Source organism: Lepus europaeus, chromosome 9 (genome assembly GCF_033115175.1).
Source record: "Lepus europaeus isolate LE1 chromosome 9, mLepTim1.pri, whole genome shotgun sequence".
In the NCBI taxonomy this organism is placed as follows: Eukaryota; Metazoa; Chordata; class Mammalia; order Lagomorpha; family Leporidae; genus Lepus; species Lepus europaeus.
In genome coordinates this window covers 10,044,456-10,065,333 of record NC_084835.1, presented here as the reverse complement: position 1 = coordinate 10,065,333, position 20,878 = coordinate 10,044,456, and the positions used below count along the sequence as shown (strand labels likewise).

At 65.9% G+C, this 20,878-nt stretch overlaps 1 protein-coding gene across 1 annotated transcript in view; it reads left to right on the top strand.

The window, feature by feature from the left end:
* Positions 1-221: 221 nt before the first annotated feature.
* PLXND1 (plexin D1) overlaps positions 222-20,878 on the top strand; it is a 40,369-nt gene continuing 19,712 nt past the window's right edge. The window contains exons 1-9 of the mRNA XM_062200489.1: positions 222-1,559; positions 12,965-13,141; positions 14,165-14,296; positions 14,499-14,599; positions 14,701-14,830; positions 16,095-16,272; positions 16,404-16,512; positions 16,875-16,977; positions 20,552-20,656. Coding sequence (XP_062056473.1) covers positions 222-1,559; positions 12,965-13,141; positions 14,165-14,296; positions 14,499-14,599; positions 14,701-14,830; positions 16,095-16,272; positions 16,404-16,512; positions 16,875-16,977; positions 20,552-20,656 — 2,373 coding nt within the window. The remainder of the gene's footprint in view (positions 1,560-12,964; positions 13,142-14,164; positions 14,297-14,498; positions 14,600-14,700; positions 14,831-16,094; positions 16,273-16,403; positions 16,513-16,874; positions 16,978-20,551; positions 20,657-20,878) is intronic.

Sequence of the window (20,878 nt, the reverse complement as noted above, 5' to 3'; positions counted from 1 at the left end):
GGGGGCGGGGCCGCCGCGGAGCCGCCCCCGTCCCGCCCCCCGGGCTGTGCCGCGCGCGAGGCCGAGCCGGGCCGGGGCGCCGGGGCCGGGGGCGGCTGGCGCGGGCAGGAAGCGCCTCGCGGCCCGGGCCCGCCCCCCGCCTCCCGCCGCCTCCGGACTCCGGCTCCCGGCCGCGCCTCGCCCCATGCACTCGCCGCGCCGCGCAGCCCGCGCACGCCCGGATGGCTCGTCGCGCCGCGGGCGGCGCAGCCCCTAGCTCCCGGGCCGCCGCGGCCGGGCCCCCGCCGCTGCTGCCGCCGCCGCCGCCGCGCCGTCCGCTCCGGGGGGCCCCGCGGTGCCCGCTGCCGCTGCTCCTGCTGGTGCTGGGGGCCGCGCGGGTCGGCGCCCTGGAGATCCAGCGCCGCTTCCCCTCGCCCACGCCCACCAACAACTTCGCCCTGGACGGCGCGGCGGGCACCGTGTACCTGGCCGCCGTGAACCGCCTGTACCAGCTGTCGGGCGCCAACCTGAGCCTGGAGGCCGAGGCGGCCGTGGGCCCGGTGGCCGACAGCCCGCTGTGCCACGCCCCGCAGCTGCCGCAGGCCTCGTGCGAGCACCCGCGGCGCCTCACCGACAACTACAACAAGATCCTGCAGCTGGACCCGGGCCAGGGCCTGGTGGTCGTGTGCGGCTCCATCTACCAGGGCTTCTGCCAGCTGCGGCGCCGGGGCAACATCTCGGCCGTGGCCGTGGCCTTCCCGCCCGCCGCGCCGCCCGCCGAGCCCGTGGCCGTGTTCCCCAGCATGCTCAACGTGGCCGCCAACCACGCGAACGCGTCCACCGTGGCGCTGGTGCTGCCGCCGGCCGCCGGCGCGGGGGGCAGCCGCCTGCTCGTGGGCGCCACGTACACCGGCTACGGCAGCGCCTTCTTCCCGCGCAACCGCAGCCTGGAGGACCACCGCTTCGAGAACACTCCCGAGATCTCCATCCGCTCGCTGGACGCGCGCGGCGACCTGGCCAAGCTCTTCACCTTCGACCTCAACCCCTCCGACGACAACATCCTCAAGATCAAGCAGGGCGCCAAGGAGCAGCACAAGCTGGGCTTCGTGAGCGCCTTCCTGCACCCGCCCGACCCGGCGCCCGGCGTGCCGTCCTACGCGTACCTGGCGCTCAACAGCGAGGCGCGCGCGGGCGACAAGGAGAGCCAGGCGCGGAGCCTGCTGGCGCGCATCTGCCTGCCCCGCGGCGCCGGCGGCGACGCCAAGAAGCTCACCGAGTCCTACATCCAGCTGGGTTTGCAGTGCGCGGGGGGCGCGGGCCGCGGCGACCTCTACAGCCGCCTGGTGTCCGTGTTCCCCGCGCGTGAGCTGCTCTTCGCCGTGTTCGAGCGGCCCCAGGGGACCCCGGCGGGCCGCGCCGCGCCGGCCGCGCTCTGCGCCTTCCGCTTCGCCGACGTGCGGGCCGCCATCCGCGCCGCGCGCACCGCCTGCTTCGTGGAGCCCGCGCCCGACGTGGTGGCCGTGCTGGACAGCGTGGTGCAGGGCACCGGGCCGGCCTGCGAGCGCAAGCGCAATATCCAGGTACGGGCCCCCGGTGGCGGGGCGCGGGGCGCGGGAGCCTGCGGGGCACCCGGCAAGCCGTGCGCCGCCGAGCAGGTCTCAGGCATGAGCGTGCCGGGAACCAGATGTGCGCTCCAGGTCGCAGGTGCATGGACTCGGATCCAGGTGCTCACGGGAGGACCCAGGTGTCCGCCCGGGCTAGGTGCGGTGGGGTGGGAGAGAGGGTAACCGGGGGAGTGCTGGGTTATCGCGGGGCACATACCCAGATTGCCTGGAGGGGTCCAGGTTGCCACAGAGAACCAGAGGTTCACATACAGCCAGATGTGCACACGGGGCTCACAGGTGCACGTGAGCATCTGCCTGGTTAAAGGTGTGGGCGCCTGGAGCAGCTGTGTGAGTCCATCAGAACTGCTGGTGCCGCCGGGTGACGGACGTGTGCCTGGGTGTGGCAGGTGTGCAGGGACCCTGCAGATTCGGGGGTGGGGGCAAAGCGGGAGTGACAAAGGTGTGTGCCCCAGATTTGTGTGCCAGTGGGCGGGGCCTGTGGGGACACTGACACAGTGAGAGTACCTCAGGGGGCAGGGGACATAGGTGTTTGGGAACCAGTAGGTCCTCGAGGAAGGCCACAGGGTTGGCAAACAGGTGAGGCCAGCTTTTGTGCCCTCATTCAACCAATACAATGTACAGAGCATTAGTCCTAGCAGGCACGGGGTAGACAGCAGGCTGTGGAGTCCCCGCTACGCGTATCGCCACATGTGCTAACTCAGAGTTCTTCCTGTTTACCATGAAGAAGCCAGCACAGGGAGGTTAGTAACTCGCTCAAGGTCACACAGCTGGGGACTAGCAGAGGTGGGCCGGGAATCTTGGCTTTGTAACCTCAGCATCTGCGTTCTTCATGCTGAGGCCCTGCTGCCATAGGACACGGAGTCAGAGCGTGTGTGTGTGCATGCGTGTGTGGTGTAGACTCTGAGTGTGTGTGTACGTGTGTATGCATGTGTGAGTGTGTGTGTGCATGTGTGAGTGTGTGTGTGGTGTGGAGCATGTGTGCTGCCCTTGGGGACATGACGCAGCAGAGCGGGAGGCCGAGCGGATTCACGAAGGGCACCAGCAGGGCCCTGGGGCGGGGCTGCTGCCTCCCCTTGCCCACTTTGAGGGTCCCCCACCCCCCTCTCCTGGTGATTGCCCAGCCCCTCTTGGGGCCCTGCGGTGGCTGTGACAAGAATCTCCTAAGATTAATGGTCGCCCTGTGGGCGTGCCCAACACTGGGCCTTTGAGAAAACACAGATTCCTTCTCAAAGGCTCAGGCTCCCACGACTGCCCAGCGCCCAGCCGGCCGCCCTGCAGGTGAAGGGCCTGGTGGGTGAGCGGGTAGGGCCCTAGGGAGCCACGGCCCTGCCAGGGCTGGCTGCCCAGCTGCGGTCGGGACACCCCCCGTTTCCTTCCCCAGGGCCGACTCTGGCTGTGTCTGTGGCACTGGGGGTCTCAGGGCTGGAGGAGGGGAGTGGGGACCCTGCTCTGCACCCTCCAGCCGGCCCAGCAGCTCCAGGCCCTGTGCCACGGCCCTGGTGCGAGCTGGTCTGTGGGTTTCCTCTGCCTCCCAGACTCCCCACCCCCTCTGGAAGAAATGTCCCTGTTCCCACGGTCCCTGGTCCCCAGCCTGGCCCCATGTGGTGACTCACCCCGAGGGGGCGGGGCCTCTCTCCAGGGACACAGCGGTCAGGGCTCCCTCCTCACCCCAAGGCCGGGCAGATTCCCCCTCCCCGTGTCCTCACATTTGGCCGTGGGCGGGGCCCTTGGCATCGTCTCCCAGATGTGCCCAGGGCCCTGGGGTCTGGGCCTCTAGCGGGGGTGGGAGCAGGCGTGGGGGAGTGGTTGTGGCTAGCTCCCCTGCTACAGGTTGAGAACCAGAGTTCATGTCCCTAAACGTTGCAGCCGTGTGACCTCGGGCACACCATTCAACCTCTCCGAGCCTCAGTGTGTTTGTCTGTGAAGTGGGGACAATGAATACAATCCTATGTGTAAGGCTTATTTTCAGAACGAGAGGAACGAATGAATTAGAGCGCCTGGCCCGCAGTGGGTGCACCCCAGGGACTGTCCTGGGGACATTCCTAGCACAGGCCCAGGTTTGGTCCAGCCAGCAGTGACCTAACAGGAGCTTCTGCAGCAGCAGAGACCCCACCGCCCCCCTACGCTGGCCCTATGTGGACCCCACTGTGTGCCCCGGCCTGTGCTGTGCCCTGGGGACCCACGGAGCCCCACTTGGTTTCTGCTCTCATGGGCTGTGCGGTGAGCCACGAAGAGACCTGGCCAGGCCCTTAGCACACGGGACTGTGTGTGCCAGGGCGGCTGGGGAGGAGGAAGCCAGGTGAGGCGGCACAAGAGGACGGGTGGGGCGTCCTTGCGGAGGGAAGAGCCGGTGCTGAGGCCTGGAGGGAGACTGGAGGAGTGAGCTAGGTCGGTGTGGCTGCCAGCGGAGGGTGGGGGTGGGGCCGGAGTGGGCCGGACTGAGAGGTCAGGATTTTATCCTGGGGGCCTGGGGGAGCGTGGAGGTTTGTATCCAGCGCGGGTGTAGGACGGGAATGGTAGCCAGAGCCCCCGCTCCTAGGTGTTTGTGGGTATTTGGTGCCAGGGCTGTGGTTGTCTTTGTTTTGGAAGGGCTGGTGGGAGGGAGCCCTTGGGCGGTGGAGCCCCTGTCCAGGCAGGGGGTCCCCTGGATTCCACTGTTACTTCCTGGGCTCTTGCTCTGTGCTAGGCCCTATGGAGGGTGCTGGGCTGCAGCGGCTGGCCTTGTCCCCCCCAGGGGTGGCGGCCAGCAGACTGGAGGAGCAAAGACCGCCCAGGGTTGGGCCCACAGCAGTTAGGTGCTGTGCTGGGGCAGGGGGAGGCAACAGGTGCATCTCCTCCCTCCCAGTCCCGTGTCGCACAGGTGGCCTGGGTGGAGTCAGCCTGGGGGCAGGGCCCTGCCTTGCTGGGTGTTCCCTGGCTCCGCCAGGCTTCTGCACACCCAGCCTCCGGCTCCAGCCCCGGGGTCTCTTGCGGGACCCTGGGGCTGCAGGTGTCTTCAGGCTGCCTCCGGCTCTACGACCTGGCTGGGTGGCCTCTGGCATTCCACTTTCTCCCTGGGCAGGACTCCGGCTTCTGCTGCCCACCTGCCTGCTCCATTCAACAATCTGTCCCCTGCCGCCATGCTTCCAAGAATCCGGTGGCAGAAGGGCGGAGCCACCGTGGTGACGCTGGAGTGGCATCAGCTCCCATCAGTGGGGGAGGGGGGGATGCTGACCGTGGGCATATTTGGGGGCTATTGGGATCTTTTGAGGGAGAAATGGAGCGAAGGAATTGGCCTCTGTTGCCTGCAGCTTGGGTCTCTTGGTGGGAGCCTACTGTTGCCGGGGAAACTGAGGCACAGGTTGCCCAGCGAGATGGGAGCAGGGACTCTAACTCCACCCCTGGATCTCTCTCCTCTGCTTTGGGATGACCACGGATTTGTCTATGGAAACCCCACAGGCAAGTGTCACTGCCACGTTTTCAAGGTGTCTTTTTATAGTAAAGGTGGAAAAAAAAAAAAAAAAAAAAAAAACACCGTGCAGTTTTAAACCAGCACACGGTGGGCGAGTGCCCGTACTCAGGAAAGCAGTTTCTGCACCAATTTAGGTCCTGAAATGGCAGGTGGGGGCGGCGGGAGCGAGGCTGCCAGGATGGGCTTCACGTGCCGGCACGCGGAGCTGGGGCTGAGCTCTGCATGGCCAGGGGCTCCGGCAGGGGGCTTTAGAGGGGTGCGGGCAGGGTGGGCTGAGGACCATGAAGACACAGGCAGGGCTGTGGCTAGAGACAGTGAATAGCACCCCACCCCCAACACATACACTCCTGGGAGCGTGCCTGGGGCGGGGCTGGTGTGGAGTCCCAGCCCTCAGCTCTGTGACCCAGGCCTGGCTCCTGCCCTCTCTGGACCTTATGCTTTCTCTGAAAGACAACCCGTGCCTGCATCTGAGGATGTGGGCAGATCGAAATCTGAGCGCACAGGAAATGATGGGCAGGTGGAATGTGCGGGAGGGAGGGGTGCTGGGAGAGGCAGGGCCAGGCCCTGGGAGCAGGTGAGCAGAGGGGCGAGGGCCTGTCCGGAAAGACGCAGGCTGAGATGGAGAGTCGGCTTCAGGTCCCTGCTCTCCTGGGCTCAGGGGTCCAGGGTGCTCCGAGGGATGTGGAGGGCGGGCAGCTCTGAGCCCCGTCCCCCACCCCACCCCGCTCTGAGCAGCGCCCTTCTGCCGGGCCTGGCAGGCTGTGCTGCTGCCCCCAGTTTGCAGATGGAGAAACCAAGGCACAGAGAGGGGAAGGAACTGGGTCCTGGGAGTCCGGGTCCACAGGCAGTTCCTGCCTCGGGCTGCACACTTGGTGCTGGCCGGCTCCACTCTGCCACTCCCTGGCGCTGGGCCCTTTGTACGACAGTCGCTCCTATGAGAGCAGCCCCAGGCAGTGCTGGAGAGGGTGAGTCTGCGAAGCTCCTGACGGCATCGGGTTGCTACCAAAAATGCAGTCAGCTCCCGTTCGGGAGGAGTGAGCCTCCAGCCTCTTGAGTGTGCAGAGAGAGCTGTGGTCAGTTTGAAGGACTGGACTGGGGGAATCAGCCTGGGCACGGGGCTGGGCGGGGGTCACGGCGTCCCCTCCAGGACAGCAGGGGGGTGGCTAGAGGGTCCATCACCGCCCTGCACACCCAGGAGGTGGACCCCGACCCCACTTCTCTGGGCTCAAATCTGGCCCCTGCACTGCCTGGCTGTGGCCCTGGCAACAGTATCTCTTCCTGTCCCCCAAAACTCAATGACATGAATGTCACCCGCTCTGTGGCAGAGGCCTCGCCAGGTGAAGTGACTTCCCTGAGGTCACACAGCGGATGGAGGTGGAGTAGATACCCGGCCATGGCACCCGCACTCGTAGCCTTGACTGCTTGGTTCCTCCAAAGGGGGGCTGGGCAGCAGGGAGTATCTGGACCCATTTTAAAGATGAGAAAACTGAGATTCAGGGGTTCTGCCCTCTTGGGGCTGCTGTGGGGAACACGGAGGGCTCCTCGCTCCCTGTGTGGTCACCGCTGGGTGAGGGGCTCCTGTTCCCCGGGAGCACAGCCATCTCCACCTTTGCCCATTGGCACCTCCTGGCGATAGCTCGTGCTGTGCGGGCACCCGAGCAGGGGAATGTGGGAAGGGGGCTGGCTTTGCTCCAGGGCTTCCCCCAGAGGAGGAATGGCCTGGGAGGAAGTCACAGCAGCACGCACATTGTGCCGCATGCTAACTAGTCACAGTGGAGCAGTCAGGGAAGGCTTCCTGTAGGAGGGGACACTGGGGCCAGACTTGGGCAAAGAGCATGGCTTCATGCTGAGGGCCGTTGGGATCCAAACCCACGTGACTGGCACCAGGAGACGCCTTGCGGACAGGACACATCAGAGGCCTAGGCCCCAGGTGTGGAGGCTTGGGCAGCAGGCAGAGGTGGAACTGGGAATGGGGGAGCTGGGCCTCCAGGCTCCTGACACTGTGGGGCGAGGGGAGAGAGACCGTGGGTCTGGTTCTGGGAGGACCCTCGGCTGCTGGTCTCACATCGGTCCTGGCAGGTGCTGGCGGGAGCCCCTACTGTGGCTGCACCAGGTGACTCCTGAGGGCCTTCTCAGCTCTGACGCCGGTGTGGGGATTGCCATGGAAACCAGCCGGTCCCCAAGTGGGGACGGCCCGGATCAGCTCCCAGCGCCAGCCGCGTGGGTTTGGATCCTGACCACCTCCAGCGGCAGCTGTTCCTCGCTCCCCGAAGTGGGTGTCTGGGCCGAGGCCTCCCAGACGGAGGGGCCGTGCCGCCCGCCGCCCGTGCTGGAGGCTGCCCAGCCCCGCGGGCCGCTGTGCTCTGTCCTGAAACGCGATAAATCACGCGCTGGAGGAGGGGGAAGCGAGCGGCTCCATTAGGAGGCCGGCGCGGCCCCAGTGGGGCGTTCATGCAGCACTTTGCTCTGATCGGTAAATAATGGGGGGGATGCGGGCAGAGAGGAGGCCAGGCCCAGGGAGGGAGCTGGCACGGATGGGGTCACCTCCCCGCCAGCCCCTGCCCGGCCCCGCCTACCACCCCTGTTGGAGGGGACTGAGCCCACCAGAGTGCTGGGCCTCAGTTTCCCTGGCTTGCAGTCCAGTGCCCAGGAGGCTGCATTCCCAGCAGCCAGCGGGTGTGGGGGGAGGGCTGCTGGTGCTGCGGCGGCCATCCCTGGGCAAGCCCCCTCTTTCTGTGACTCAGTTTCTATCACCGGGAAAAGACCTCCACTGGCTAGGGCGTGGCCACGCTTCCGTGAGGGCACACAGCCAGAGGTCTAGGCACCAGGACAGCAGTACGTGGCTGGAGGTGTGGCCAGCCGGCCTGCCGTGTGGCCCCTGGTGTGTGCTTCCAAGGTGGGGACACAGCCCAGAGGCGCCTGCTGACGGTCCCGAGCCGCCGTGGCCTTGCAGCTGTGCCCCCCCAGCAGTTGGGCAGCCCCAGCTTGCACCCCCAGGAGCCCAGGGGCTGGGGGGGGCCCAGCCCCGGGAGGGGACAGTTCCGCTCCCAGGAGGGGCAGCTGCAGCTCTCAGCTTCCCCAGGCCTGGAAGCCCCTGCAGAGGGAGCAGAGGCAGAACCCGCTCCAGGGCGCGGAGAGACTGGGTCGAGGGTGCTGCCACCCCACCCGTGAAGGCGGGAGCCCTGGATGACAGCCCCTCCTGGGCCTAGGAAGAGCCGCCAGCTGCCCGGCCCACACCGGGCTCCTCTGGGACCTGGGGGAGGGGAGCTGGAGCTGGGGCTGGCCTGGGCGGGAATGAAAACAGCCTGGAGAATGGGGGGCTGGGGGCCGCGTCCAGCTAACAGAACAAGGGCTGCTCCCGTCCGCACAGGTTGGGGCACTGGTTCCTAGGTAGGCTGAGCACAGCAGGCCTCCTGGGCCTTCATAGTGGGCCGGACAGTGGGGCCACATGCAGGGGCTGTGGTCCTTGTCCCCATGGCACAGGAGAGGAGGCTGAGGTTCAGCGCCTGTCGGGCTCAGTCCCCCGATCTGTGAAATGGGTACACAGTGGCATGGGTGCCCAAGGGGCTGTGAGGTTGTGCACACAGTAGGTCCTCAGCACAGCCAGGTGTCTGCCCTCACTCAGCCTGGGCCTGCTGTGGCTGCGTGGGGTGGGTGGCACGTGAGGGGTCCCTGGGGCAGCACGGCTGGCTGGGTCACAGTGCTTTCCGGCTGGCCCGGATGACCTCAGAGCCCTGTGGCGGGACGACCCACCTCCTCCGGAGAGGGGGCTGGGGAAACTGACCCAGGCCTCCCTGGAGTTCTGGTCCAGGCAGCGTGGGGCCGGGGGTGGAAGTGCCGTGCTGTGTCCTGAGGAAGCCTCTGCCCCCTCCGTGCCTCAGTTTCCCCGCCGTGCTCTTCCTCTGTGGCTCTGGGCCAGGGCCTGGCGGAGCCCCAGCGGAGCAGGAAGCACCTTGTCTCCCTGCCCAGGTACACTACTTCCTTCCTCTGCATCAGGGCTTCCTCCCTGCCCGGGGCCCCCAGAGCCGAGTCTGGCCTGCCCCTTCCCCGGCCCTCTGTGCCTTGGTTTACCCTCGGGCTCAGAGCTGTCCATCACACCCCAGGAGGCACCTGCTGCTCCTTCCCGTGGCTCCCTCCTGGCCTGGGGAGACACGGTCCTGTGCCTTCAGGTCTTGGTCCTGAGGTGAGAGGCCGGTGTGGGCTCCACTGGGCCTCCCTGGACAAATGCCGGATTGCTGCACTCCGGGGAGCCCCCCTGGGCTGACTGTGCCGGGGGAGGAGATGCGATATGGCCACAGGGGTCAGGGCCAGGTGGGGCAAAACTTGAGTTTATGTCGAGAGTCCTAGGGAGCCACTGAAGGCTGCTGAGCTGCAGCAAGGAGGTAACTAACTCTGCAGGGTTTTTTATTTAAAAAAATGTTAACTGGAAAATACTTAGTGTCATTTTGTTTATGAGGGAGAGAGAGGAGAGAGAGAGGAGAGATCTTCTACTACTGGTTCACTCCCCAATGCCTGCAACAGCCAGGGCTGGACCACACCAAAGCCAGGAGTGCAGAACTCCATCCGGGTCACCTGGCACCTGCGCCAGCACCCACTGCCTCCCCAGGGCACACTGGCCGGAAGCTGGAGTTGGGAGCGGAGCTGGGACTTGAACCCAGGCACTCTGGTGTGGGAGGCGGGGGTCCTGAGAGGCGTCTTAACCGCTGTACCAAACAGCCGCCCCAGGTTTGGGTTCCTTTTTTTTTTGAAATAAGCTTTTTATCTGGGACATCCTTAGAGTGGACAGTGACCTAACGGTGACAAAGCAAGCACAGTCACTGTGCACCTCTCCTGAGCCTGCCTGTGCCCGGCCCCTCCTCCCCTTCAGGGGCTGTGGGGGAGCTTCGGGGTCGGGGCTCAGGCAGCCAGCCCCTGGCCGGGTGTGGGCACAGGGCCACCACGCGGTCTGCTCGGGGACTTGGCTTTCCCAGCTCCATGACAATGAAAACCTGGGGCAGGACAGGGCGTCCGTCTTGGGCACAAAGCCCCGGCGGTCAGCTCGGCCATCCTGGGACAGAACCGCTGCGCCCGCCCTGAGGCCTCAGCCTCCCCGAGCAGGGGTCTCGGCGGGGTCTGCGGGCCGGAGGTGAGGCCCAAGAACTTGGCCCTTGCCGCTGCTGCTCCGGCCCAGCTTACCGGAGAGAGAACTCAGTCCCATTCCAGTTGGTGGTGGATTTAGTGGGGCACTGGGCAGGACTGAGCTTTGGCCCTAGGAGGCAGCTCACCCCATTGCAGAGAGAGATAAACTGAGGTTCCTAGGGGAACCCAGCTGGCCACGAGGTGTGTGGGCCTGGACACTGCCTTCCCTGAGTCGCTGTACACAGCAGGTGAACAGTGCAGCTCCCTGTTAGCCATGTTGCCCTCAGTTGCCCTGTAGGGAAAGGAAGCAGCTGAATACAGTCATTCACACTTTAGTCAGAATCAGTTTCCTTTCTTCAGTAAACACTCCTCGCCGAGGGCGGGCCCACCTTGGAGAAGCTGACGCATATGCTACCATGATGAGTGTGGAAGCTGTGGCCACACGGTGCCGTCACAGAGGGGAGATTTTTCTGGGCCACATCAAGGCTGGCCTGGGCCTGCCGGGACCGGGCTGAAGGGCCAGGGGCAGTGCGGGAGCTGTGGGAGCGGCGCTGGCTGCTGGAGGCGCAGAACTACCCCCACCCTCCAGCGGGCAAGGACAGTCACGTTTGAGGAACCGTGGCCACTGGTGCGGTTGGACCCGAGGCTGGAGGCTGGGGCAGTTGGCAGGAGCCGCTGACGGGCTGGAGCGCTGGGCCTGATGGGACGACAGCCAGGGTCGTGCCAGGGGCCAGAGGGGCTGCTGGGATTGCGCAGCCGCCCCGGCTCCCCGGGGGAATCGGAGTTGGGAAAGACCCGGGCAAAGAGAGACTTGGGGGCAGGGCGGTGGCAGGGTGACAGGAGCAGGGCGTGGAGGGGGCTGGGCCGAGCCCGTCCCCTCCCCCAGCTCGCGGGGGCGGGGCTTGGGCTGGGGGAACGTGGTCCCAGCTTCCGTTGGCAGTCCCAGGCTGGCGGTCAGGAACCAGCTTCCCGGAGAGCAGCCTGCAGCTCACTTCTCCTTTAACGGCTTTTTTTTTTTTTTTTTAAGATTTTATTTTTAGGATAAGAAAAAAAAGTGGGGGGAAAGGCTCTTTCGAAAATTCTTTCGGTGCAGAATTAATGGCTTGTGAAGTCGGGGCGGGCGGCCGAGCCCGGCTCCCAGCCACTCCCCTGCGCCCGCTGCCCTGGCCCATCGAGCGAGAGCAAGTGGGGCTCCTGGTCTGGGTCTTCCCAGGACCCCCACCCTGGCGCCGTGGGGGGCGCCATCGCAGGGCCCAGCGCAGAGAGCCCCAAGGGGTCACCCCGACCTCCCCTCCAGAGCTCACGGTCTCTGGGTGAGGGTGTGCGATTTTAATTTTAAAACAACTTAATTTTCAGTAATCCATATTCAGGGAAGAAAGCTTATGTAACTGCTGCAAACAGGGCTGGGGCCTGGGGGCCTGGGCCCCCCTGCTCTCCTGCCCACCCACCCAGGACAGCTGAGGGGTGGGGCCCTGCCCGGGAGAGGCAGCCCAGGAGCTGGGCCAGTACCTGCTTTGCAGGGCTGCCCCCCGACTCAGGTGCACACAGGGGACGTTGGCCCGGGGAGGGCTGAGGGCTGAGCGGGCGCCTGTGATCCCAAGAGCTAGGGCCTGGAATTTGGGCAACGGGATCAGCACGGGCAAAGGCCCTGGGGCAGGACCCAGCCAGGGACGAGGGAGGAACGGGAGTGAGGCTGGTGTGGCATGGAGAAGGGATGTGGTTGCCCAGGCCACTCGCAGCCCTATTCTGGAAGACCGCGCCCTCACAGGTTTTGGCCCAGAGTCCCCCAGCCCCACCCATCTCTGAGCCCGGGGCTCAGCCCCCAGGGGGCTCCGCTGTTTGCTGGCCCAGGCCAGCAGGGCCCGCTCGCTGTTCACTCTGCTTTGAAAACCAGCTGGGCCGTGTGCAGAAGTCAGAGGCGGAGGCCTGCCACAAGCACGCACAGGAGGAGCAAGAAGTCTCCCCGGGCTGTGCCCGCATGGCCGTCCTGGGGTGACTGCCCTGCCCCTGCCTGTGGTGGGCAGGTGCAGGCATCTGGGGGCCCCAGGGTGTGGGCTGCTCCATGCCTCAGTGTCCCCAAGTGTGAGGTGGGACCACCCATGTGGATCTGGGGTGTCACTGGGGCTGAGGGCCAGCTCCTGGCCATTGTGTGGTCATTCACTGTGCCCTTGGCCATGCACAGGGGTTGTGTCCCCTTCGCACGCGTTTAAGCCACGCTGCGCCTGCGTGTTTGTGTGCTTGGCCCGTGTTCCTCTCACAGGCGCGTCCTGTGCATTGTTGAGCAGGAGGAAGCTTTGCCAGCACCCCCGGAACCCAGGGAAAGGCAGGGAGGGCGGGAGCAGGACCAGGGGATGGCCAGGGACGAGGCCCCAGCCGCCAGCAACCCTAAGCCGGTGTGCACACAGGACTGTGGCTAGACGCACCTGGCCTCAGTCTGCCCACCTGCAGTGTGGGTAGATGAGGGGATACGTGTGTGGGAAAGGAAGGGCCTTGGCTGGTGGATGCCTCCCTCTGGTGCGTCGTGAGCTGCTGGGGCATGGGGGTGGCCTGGGGCCAGCAGAAGGGACCTCCAAGGTTGCTATGGAGACGCAGAGGCTGGGGCTGCACGAGGACTCGGCCCTCCTTGCTCCCCTCGCCCGACTCCCGTCCTTGGGCAGCCCGGTGACTCAAGCCAGGGTTGGGGATCGGGGACAGGGTCATGTTTGTGTCTGGGGAGCCAGGTCGCAGCGGCGCCGAGGCCCCGTGCCAGCCAGCCGTGCAGCCCGGGAGCCTGATGCTCTTTCTCTTCCAGCTGCAGCCCGAACAGCTGGACTGCGGGGCTGCGCACCTGCAGCACCCACTGTCCATCCTGCAGCCGCTCAAGGCCACGCCCGTGTTCCGTGCCCCAGGCCTCACCTCCGTGGCCGTGGCCAGCGCCAACAACTACACAGCCGTGTTCCTGGGCACGGTCAACGGGAGACTGCTCAAGGTAGGGTCGGGGGCGGGGGGCTGAGGGTGGTCTTGGCAGTTCAAGCGAGGGTGCTACAAAGGAGGGGTGCAGAGGCTCAGAGATGCGCTTTCTCTGCTCGGGAGCTGGGCAGGGCTGAGTGCCAGTCTCACTGCCTCTTGGACCCTGGGCACTGCACGTTCTCTCCACGGCCCTCAGTTTCTCCATCTCTTTAGGGCCGTAAGCTGTCGTGGGCCTCTGATGGTGTGAGGCCACAGCCTGGCAAGTAGGGGCCCCTTCACGCCTTCTGCCCCCCACCCCGCCCCAGCGGCACAGGTGTCTGGAGCGATTCCCAGCAGGCTCCTGGCCCCTTGCTTCCCGGAGCTGGGAAGGGCCGTGCAGAGCCCGCCTTTCCCACACTGGGAGCTGAAGCGCCCCGCCCGTGCCTCTCCCAGCCACCGCTCACAAGCACCGTGGGAGAAACCAGCTGCCCGGACAGCTCCCCTCCTGCGCCAGGCCCTGGCCTGATTGACTCTGATCTCATAATCCAATTGGCAGCTGCCTGAGCAGACGCCGCGGCTTGTTAGGGGCTGGGGAGAGAGCAGGGCCCGGAGGTCAGGGCAGTGCTGGGCAACAGCAGGGGGGTGGGGCTCGGGGTGTCCCCCGCTGGGGCTCCTTGGGAGTAGAGGAGGCCGTCGGGCGGAGACTTGTGCGCTGGGGTCAGATGCTTGGATTAGGATCCTGGCTTGGCCACTCCTGGCCATGTGACCTGGGGCAGCTACTTCTCTGAGCCTTGATTTCCCTGTCCGGCGGAAAATAAGCCAGACTGTCCAGGACCGTGGTCCGATTCTCCCCCACCCCACCCATGAAGCTGCAGTGACTAGGCACCCACTGTCTACGTGGCACCTCGAGGGCCGTGGGCATCTGGGGGCTCGTTGGATCCTCACACCCCTGTGAGGGAGGCAGAGCCACTGTTCCCGCCCTGCCCCGCTGTGCCTGCGACTTCCCAAGACAGGACGGGGAGGCCCGCAGGGTCAGCCCCTCCTGACGGCCCCCACCCCACAGATCAGCATGAACGAGAGCATGCAGGTGGTGAGCCGGCGCGTGGTGACTGTGGCCTACGGGGAGCCCGTGCACCACGTCATGCAGTTTGACCCAGCAGACCCTGGCTACCTGTACCTGATGACGTCCCACCAGGTAAGGCCCGGGCCCAGACCGACGCCACCGCTTCCCCCCCCCCCTTTGCGCATGCTCGTCCTGTTTCCTGCCCCGCCCATTACCTGCTGCCCGCCTCCCAGCATAGCCGGCACCCCGTTCCAGGGCCCAGCCTCAGTTTCCCCAGCCTCCCTCGCCCCGCTCCTGGCAGCCTCACTGAGCTGGGCCCCGCCTCTGCCTCCAGATGACCAAGGTGAAGGTGGCCGCGTGCGAGGTACATTCTACCTGTGCGGACTGCGTGGGCGCCGCGGATGCCTACTGCGGCTGGTGCACCTTGGAGACGCGGTGAGGCCCGGACGCCTGCGCTGGGCGGGGTGGGGGGCTGTGGTGGGTAGGGGGCGCCACCCCCGGGCCTGCGCCCTGACCCTGCGTGCTCGCCGCTGCAGGTGCAGCCTGCAGCAGGACTGCGCCAACGCCAGCCAGCCGCATTTCTGGACCAGCGCCAGCGAGGGCCCCAGCCGCTGCCCCGCCATGACCGTGCTGCCCGCCGAGATCGATGTGCGCCAGGAGTACCCGGTGAGCTGCGGCGGCTGGCAGCCTTCTTGTGCCTGGCGCACAAGCCCAAGAGACGGCGACTCCTGCCCGTGGGGGCCCAGCCAGCTGGGGCAGATAATGAGGACGGTGCCGGTGACCCCTAGGAAGCGCCAGGCACGTGTGGGTGTGCAGGCTGGGTGCCCCTGCTAGGCCTCACCCAACCTGCAAAGCGTGCTCCTAGCACCCCTGTCTGATAGAAGAAGAAACCTTGGCACAGAGAGGCAGAGCAGCCTGCTCAGGGCTGCACAGCTGCAGAGCACAGGAAATGGAATTGGAACACAAGTGGGCTGGTTGCAGAGCATCAGGAGGAAGGGGTACGGTGAGGGGAGGGGAGAGCACGCCTGCCTTTTCCTGGTCCCGGCACAGGGAAGGAACCGGCTCACCACATTTCTCAGAGGAGGCCGCATGCCGGGCCTGTGGCTGTGTGCGGGGGCTCTGTCAGGCGGCAAGGGAGAGGCCCTGCCCAGCCCGCCCTTAGCGACTCCCTTGTCTTCCTGGGGGCTCCTCTGCCTCCTCTCCCTCCCCCAGTGTTCCAGGTCACAGGGGTCCTCCTGTCACCTCCGGGCAGACTGGGTGTGGGTCTGGCTGCTCATTCATTCATTCATCAAGGATGACTGTGCACCTGCCGTGCGCCAAGCACAGTGAGCAAGACAGAGTCCTGGGGGAGGGAGGACCGCGCGGCGAGCTGTCCAGATGGTGACACGCACCACAGAGGAGGAGGGGACACGGGGGGGCTGCATTTTAGGCCAGGTCCGGGTGAGGGGGTGCTGCCCCCGGTGAAGGTGACATTTGAGCCAGTGTGAGCAGCTGGGGAAGGAGGTCTGGGGCAGAGGGGACTGCCAGTGCAAAGGCCCTGAGGCGGGAAGAGGATTAGAGGCCAGATCTTTTTTTTTTTTTTTTTTTTTTAATTTTTGACAGGCAGAGTGGACAGTGAGAGAGAGACAGAGAGAAAGGTCTTCCTTTTGCCGTTGGTTCACCCTCCAATGGCCGCCGCGGTAGCGCGCTGCGGCCGGCGCACCGCGCTGTTCCGAAGCCAGGAGCCAGGTGCTTCTCCTGGTCTCCCATGGGGTGCAGAGCCCAAACACTTGGGCCAGAGGCCAGATCTTGACCAGGGCAACTTAATGGGATTCAAATGGAGTCCCTGAGGCCCAGAGGGTCACGTGCAGGGTCCAGCGCTCAGACAGGGGCCAGGCTCAGGGGGGTGGGGCAGGCCTGGGCCCCGGAGCTGAGGACTTCTGGCCCCCAGGGCATGATCCTGCAGATCTCGGGCAGCTTGCCCAGCCTCCGTGGCGTGGAGATGGCCTGCGACTACGGCAACCACGTGCGCACTGAGGCCCGGGTGCCGGGCCCCGCCTATGGCCACCAGATCGCCTATTGCAATCTCTTGCCCAGGAACCAGTTCCCGCCCTTCCCGCCCCACCAGGGTACGTGCCGATGCCCAGCCCCAGAGGGGTAGGGGTGGAATTCAGGCATGTGGGGGCAGGGCAGGATGTCGGCAGGGATCCCTGCCCCCGCCCCATACCCCATCCTCTCCCTGACGCTCCATCCACCCCAGACCATGTGACCGTTGAGATGTCCGTGAGGGTCAACGGGCACAGCATCGTCTCGGCCAACTTCACCATCTACGACTGCAGCCGCGTGGGACAGGTGTACCCCCACACTGCGTGAGTGGCTCGTGGGGGGAGGAGCCGAGCCCCAGGGCCGGGTCCTTGCTCTCAGGCAGCCTAGAAGCAGACACACCCGGTCCCCCGTGCACTCACACATTGGGCTGTTAGCACGCAGGCCTCTGCAAGCGCTCTGGCTCCCAACTCACACCCTGTACTCTCCTGAAGGCCCTGTGTCCTCCTTGCATACCCCCTGCAGCCGGGAGCTCACTATCTGACAAGGATCCCAGCGGCTCCCAGGCAGCCTAGAGCAAGCCCCCTCTCTCTGTGCTGGCCGCTGCCTTCCGGGTCCCGGTGCCCGGGGCAGGGTGGGCCGCGGGCTGGGAGCTGGGAGCGGCTCTCAGGAGTGCCCTATCTTCCAGCTGCACCAGCTGCCTGTCGGCCCAGTGGCCCTGCTTCTGGTGTACCCAGCAGCACGCCTGTGTCTCCAACCAGTCTCGCTGTGACGCCTCGCCGAACCCCTCGGTAAGCCAGGCCTGGGGAGGGCGCCGCCGCCACCCCCTCCCCATCCCACTGCCTTCTTTCTCGTGAGTAAGCTCCTGTGTTTGAGGACTGGCGAGAGCCTTGCCGAGCACCCCGGGCACCGCCTGTCACAGCTGTCAGGGCTCCTCTGTCCACCGCATGCCCAACCAGCAGCCAGGGCACTGGGCGTGCCCTTGGTTAGTCCCTGAAGAGCGGTATTTGGGAGCTCGCTGCCTCCCTCCTGTGCGCGGCAGGGGTGCCCGGGTGCAGCCGCCACGTCGGGACGAGGTGATGGTTGATGTTTCAGCAGCCCCAGGTGATGGTTGATGTTTCAGCAGCCCTGGGAGCTCAGGACCCATGGCCACGCGGCCAGCAGGTACTAGACCTAGACCTTGAGCTCCACCCCGCTGTTCTGTGCTGTGCTTTGAAGGCAGCGGGAGCCAGGCGCTCAGCCACGCCCCTCGCAGCTGCTATGCAGGATGCCAGGACATCTCGGCCCAGCGGGACTCCTCCTGCTACTTTTTGGGGCCATGTCTCAAGGGCATCTCTTCCTCCCTCCGTGCTTGGCACCCAGCAGGTGCTCTGGGGTGGGCCCAGGAGGCAGTGTCCCGAGGGGATACTTGGGTGCCAGGTCTTGCGATGCATAGGAACTCGTGGGCTGGGCAAGGCGTCGGTGGCACGGCCCCCCAGGCCGCTCTCACCAGGCCTGCGGCTTGGGTCTGGAGGAGGCTGTCTCGGAGGATTACCCTAATCCAGCAGGAGAAGAGGCAGCGTCCGCCCCAGGTCTGCGGAGGCTCTGAGCCCTGTGTAATTGGGCGCTTAATGAAGTGCCAGTTAGCCGCAGAGGCGCCAGGCGGGGTCTGCACAGACGCTGGCACCCCCGAGCTGGGGGTGCTGGGGCCAAGTCTCCTGCACTCTTGTCCCTAGGGATGCCCACATGAAGAAGTGGGGGTGCAGCTCCCGGAGTGGAGGATGCTGGCAGGTGGACGGGGCTGGTGAGGGAGAGTGAGGAATGGACACCCCCTTTTTCAGGGGCCTCCCCCTTGTGAACAAGATGAGGTGGTGGGCTCCCTGTGTGAGGAGCCTGGCAAGGCCGCACCAGGGCAGGCGGGGAGCCTGTGGGGTGCCGGAAGGAGAGAGGGACCAGGCTAGGTGGGTTCTGGGTCGCTGGTGGGCCACTGCTCGGCTGCTTTCAGACACCTGCTGCTGTGGGAGAGTCCTGAGGGCTCCTCCAGTCTCGGGGCCCAGCTGGCCTGTGAGGGACCCCTGCCCCCTGAACTCAGGCCCCGGCGTGGTGAGGGCCCCGGTGAACGGGTGCCTGCTGTGTTTACCGTAGCCCCTGTCCCCTCCCCGCTGGCCTGCAGTCTCACCCTGCCTGGGTGGGAGGGACCCAACTACTTGAGCCATCGCTGCTGCCTCCTGGGGTCTGCATGGGCGGGAAGCTGCGGCCGGGAGGTAGAGCCGGGGCTTGAACCCAGGCACTCTGAGATGGGACGTGTGCTTCCTCACTGGCCCCTGAACCCCCAGGCCCAGTGCCCACTCCGGCTTGCCCCTGCCGAGGCCTTGATGGCTTGGGCTGGGGTGGAAGATCCTTTGGTCGGTCGCAAGCAAGAAATGCCCGGCTGACACTGGCTCTGGCCCCAAGGCATTAACTGGCCCGTGCAAGTGGGAAGTCCAAGGCACGGGGCTCCACGGTGTCGTCAGGGCACCCCACCCCTCTGAGTGGGCTCCATGCCCAGGCAGGCCTCCCCCTAGCTGGCCCCCACCGCACAGCCCCGGGAAGCTGGAGCATCTCTGTTCCGGGCTCAGTGGCAGCCTGTGGCCCAGTCTCACTGCTGGACCTGGGGTCGTGTGCTCTCCCTGGGACACTCACTAGGGCCCAGGGAGGGGGAGCAGGGTCAATCTTCCCAAATCACAGGCCTTGGGGGCTCCCCAGAGGCCAGGCCAGACCTGGAGGCTGGCGGTGGAGCTGGAGGCTGCAGGAGACCTCGGGGAAGACCTCGGGGCAGGAGACAGGGATGTGTCAGGCCCTCAGCCTCGGTTCCGCTCTGTAGAATGGGTGCAAGCATGCGAGTGGCCACGAGTTCCAGGTGGTCCAGGACCCTCAGGGAGGCTCCTGCGCCATCCACTGTGGCGGCTGCTAGTGCTGGCTCCCTCTGCCATCGTCACCTTGCTCCTGTGGGGTGGCGCCAGGACAGGGCCCCCAGCTGGCCAGCTGCAGAGCAGATGTGGCGACAGCACCTGTGGGTCCAGGCCCCCAGATTCCCGGGCTCACCCAGCAGACGGCACAGGGCTGCAGCTCAGGGCCTGCGGGGCTCGCTCCATGGTAGGGCTTTGCCTCGAAAGCCCTCGTGATGCAGGCAAGAGCACGGAGGCCCGGAGAGGGACAGGAGCCGGGCAGCAGCTCCCTCCTCCCGCGGCCAGCTCCAGAGGCCGCCCCATGCCTGGCTCTGGGACTCGTTTGGACCCTGGCCCTGTCCCCGGGGAGACTCAGCACTCTGGCGCGTGGTCAGCAAGCAGCCTGGACAATGAGAGCCTTCTTGTGCTGCTTGGTTCACCCCGGGCAAAATGCCACTTTGTGTCTCTGCGCCTCGGTTTCCTAGTCAATAAAATGGGCGTAAACGACAATGCTGCCTCCTGGGGCTGTTGGCAGGAGGGGTTCGGGGAACTGACACAGGGCACAAGTAGGGGCTGTGTGTGAGCTGCCGGCTGCCACTGTCATTATCACCATCGAGTGTTCCCGCAGGGGAATTGGCCCCTGTGCCACCCTCTCGGAGCTCGACGCCTGATTAAGAATACAGAAGAAAGACCTCTGGGTGGCCCTATGCCATGTCCCCAGAGGCCTTCGGCCCTAGCTGATTGACCTCGAGTCAAGCACGTGGTTCATTGGTCGCCTTCCAACCTGGTCCTAACAGAGGGCCTCCCCCGGAAGTGCTGGGCTGTTGTAGGCCCTGGGGGAGGGCATGGCAGCTCCAGGTCCCTAGCCAGCCAGAGTGGCAGCACAAGGAGGCAGGATGGGCCTCTCTGGGGACCCTGGGGGCTCCAGGATCCCCGACAGGTGGGGCCCAGACTTCCAGCTCTGAGAGACCACTGAGGGGGACATGGTAGACACTGCCCTCCCCTCTGCCTTGGTCCTCAGTTTCTCCCACTGTGCTAGGGGCCTGGATCCCAGCAGCCCATGGAGAACAGCTCCCAGACCAGGCTGGCAGTGGGGTCGGGGGGTTTGGGCGGAGCCCTAGAGACCGGGTGCAGCCCCTCGCTATGCACACACAGAGGAAGCAGAGCCAGGCCCCCCACTCAGCCTCCTGCCTTCCTCCCACAAAGCCGGCCCCAGTGCTGGCGGGTTATTTTGTCCGTCTGTGCCTCAGTCTCCGCGTCTGCGAAACAGGGGTAATAAAAGCTGCCCAGGTCCCACCGTGAGAGTCAAATGAGGCAGTGTGGGTGGGCCAGGCTCGGTGCCCTTGGCTTTGGGGGGTTCCCCCCATAGGCTGCTGAGCCCCCAAGGGCGGGGCTGCAGGAGGCTGTTCCCCTCCTCTCCGCCGAGCCTGGTGTGAGCCCACCCGTGTTTCCTCCACAGAGCCCTCAGGACTGCCCCCAGATCCTGCCCTCGCCCCTGGCGCCCGTGCCCACCGGCGGCTCCCAGGACATCCTGGTGCCTCTGGCCAACGCCAGCTTCTTCCATGTGAGTAGAGGCCAGGCCAGGGCCAGACAAGGAGGCTGGGAGAGAGCTGGCGCGGGCTGGGGACCCCTGCTCTGGGCCCGCCCCACGCCCTGGCACCAGCGTGGGCTCTCCTTGCTCTGAGTGTCCAGGCTCTGTCTAGGAACGGCCCGCTCTGGCCATGTGGGGCTGGGGCACAGGAAGCGAGGTGGGCCGGGCCCGTGGGGGTGGCTGGCGCCAGCAGCT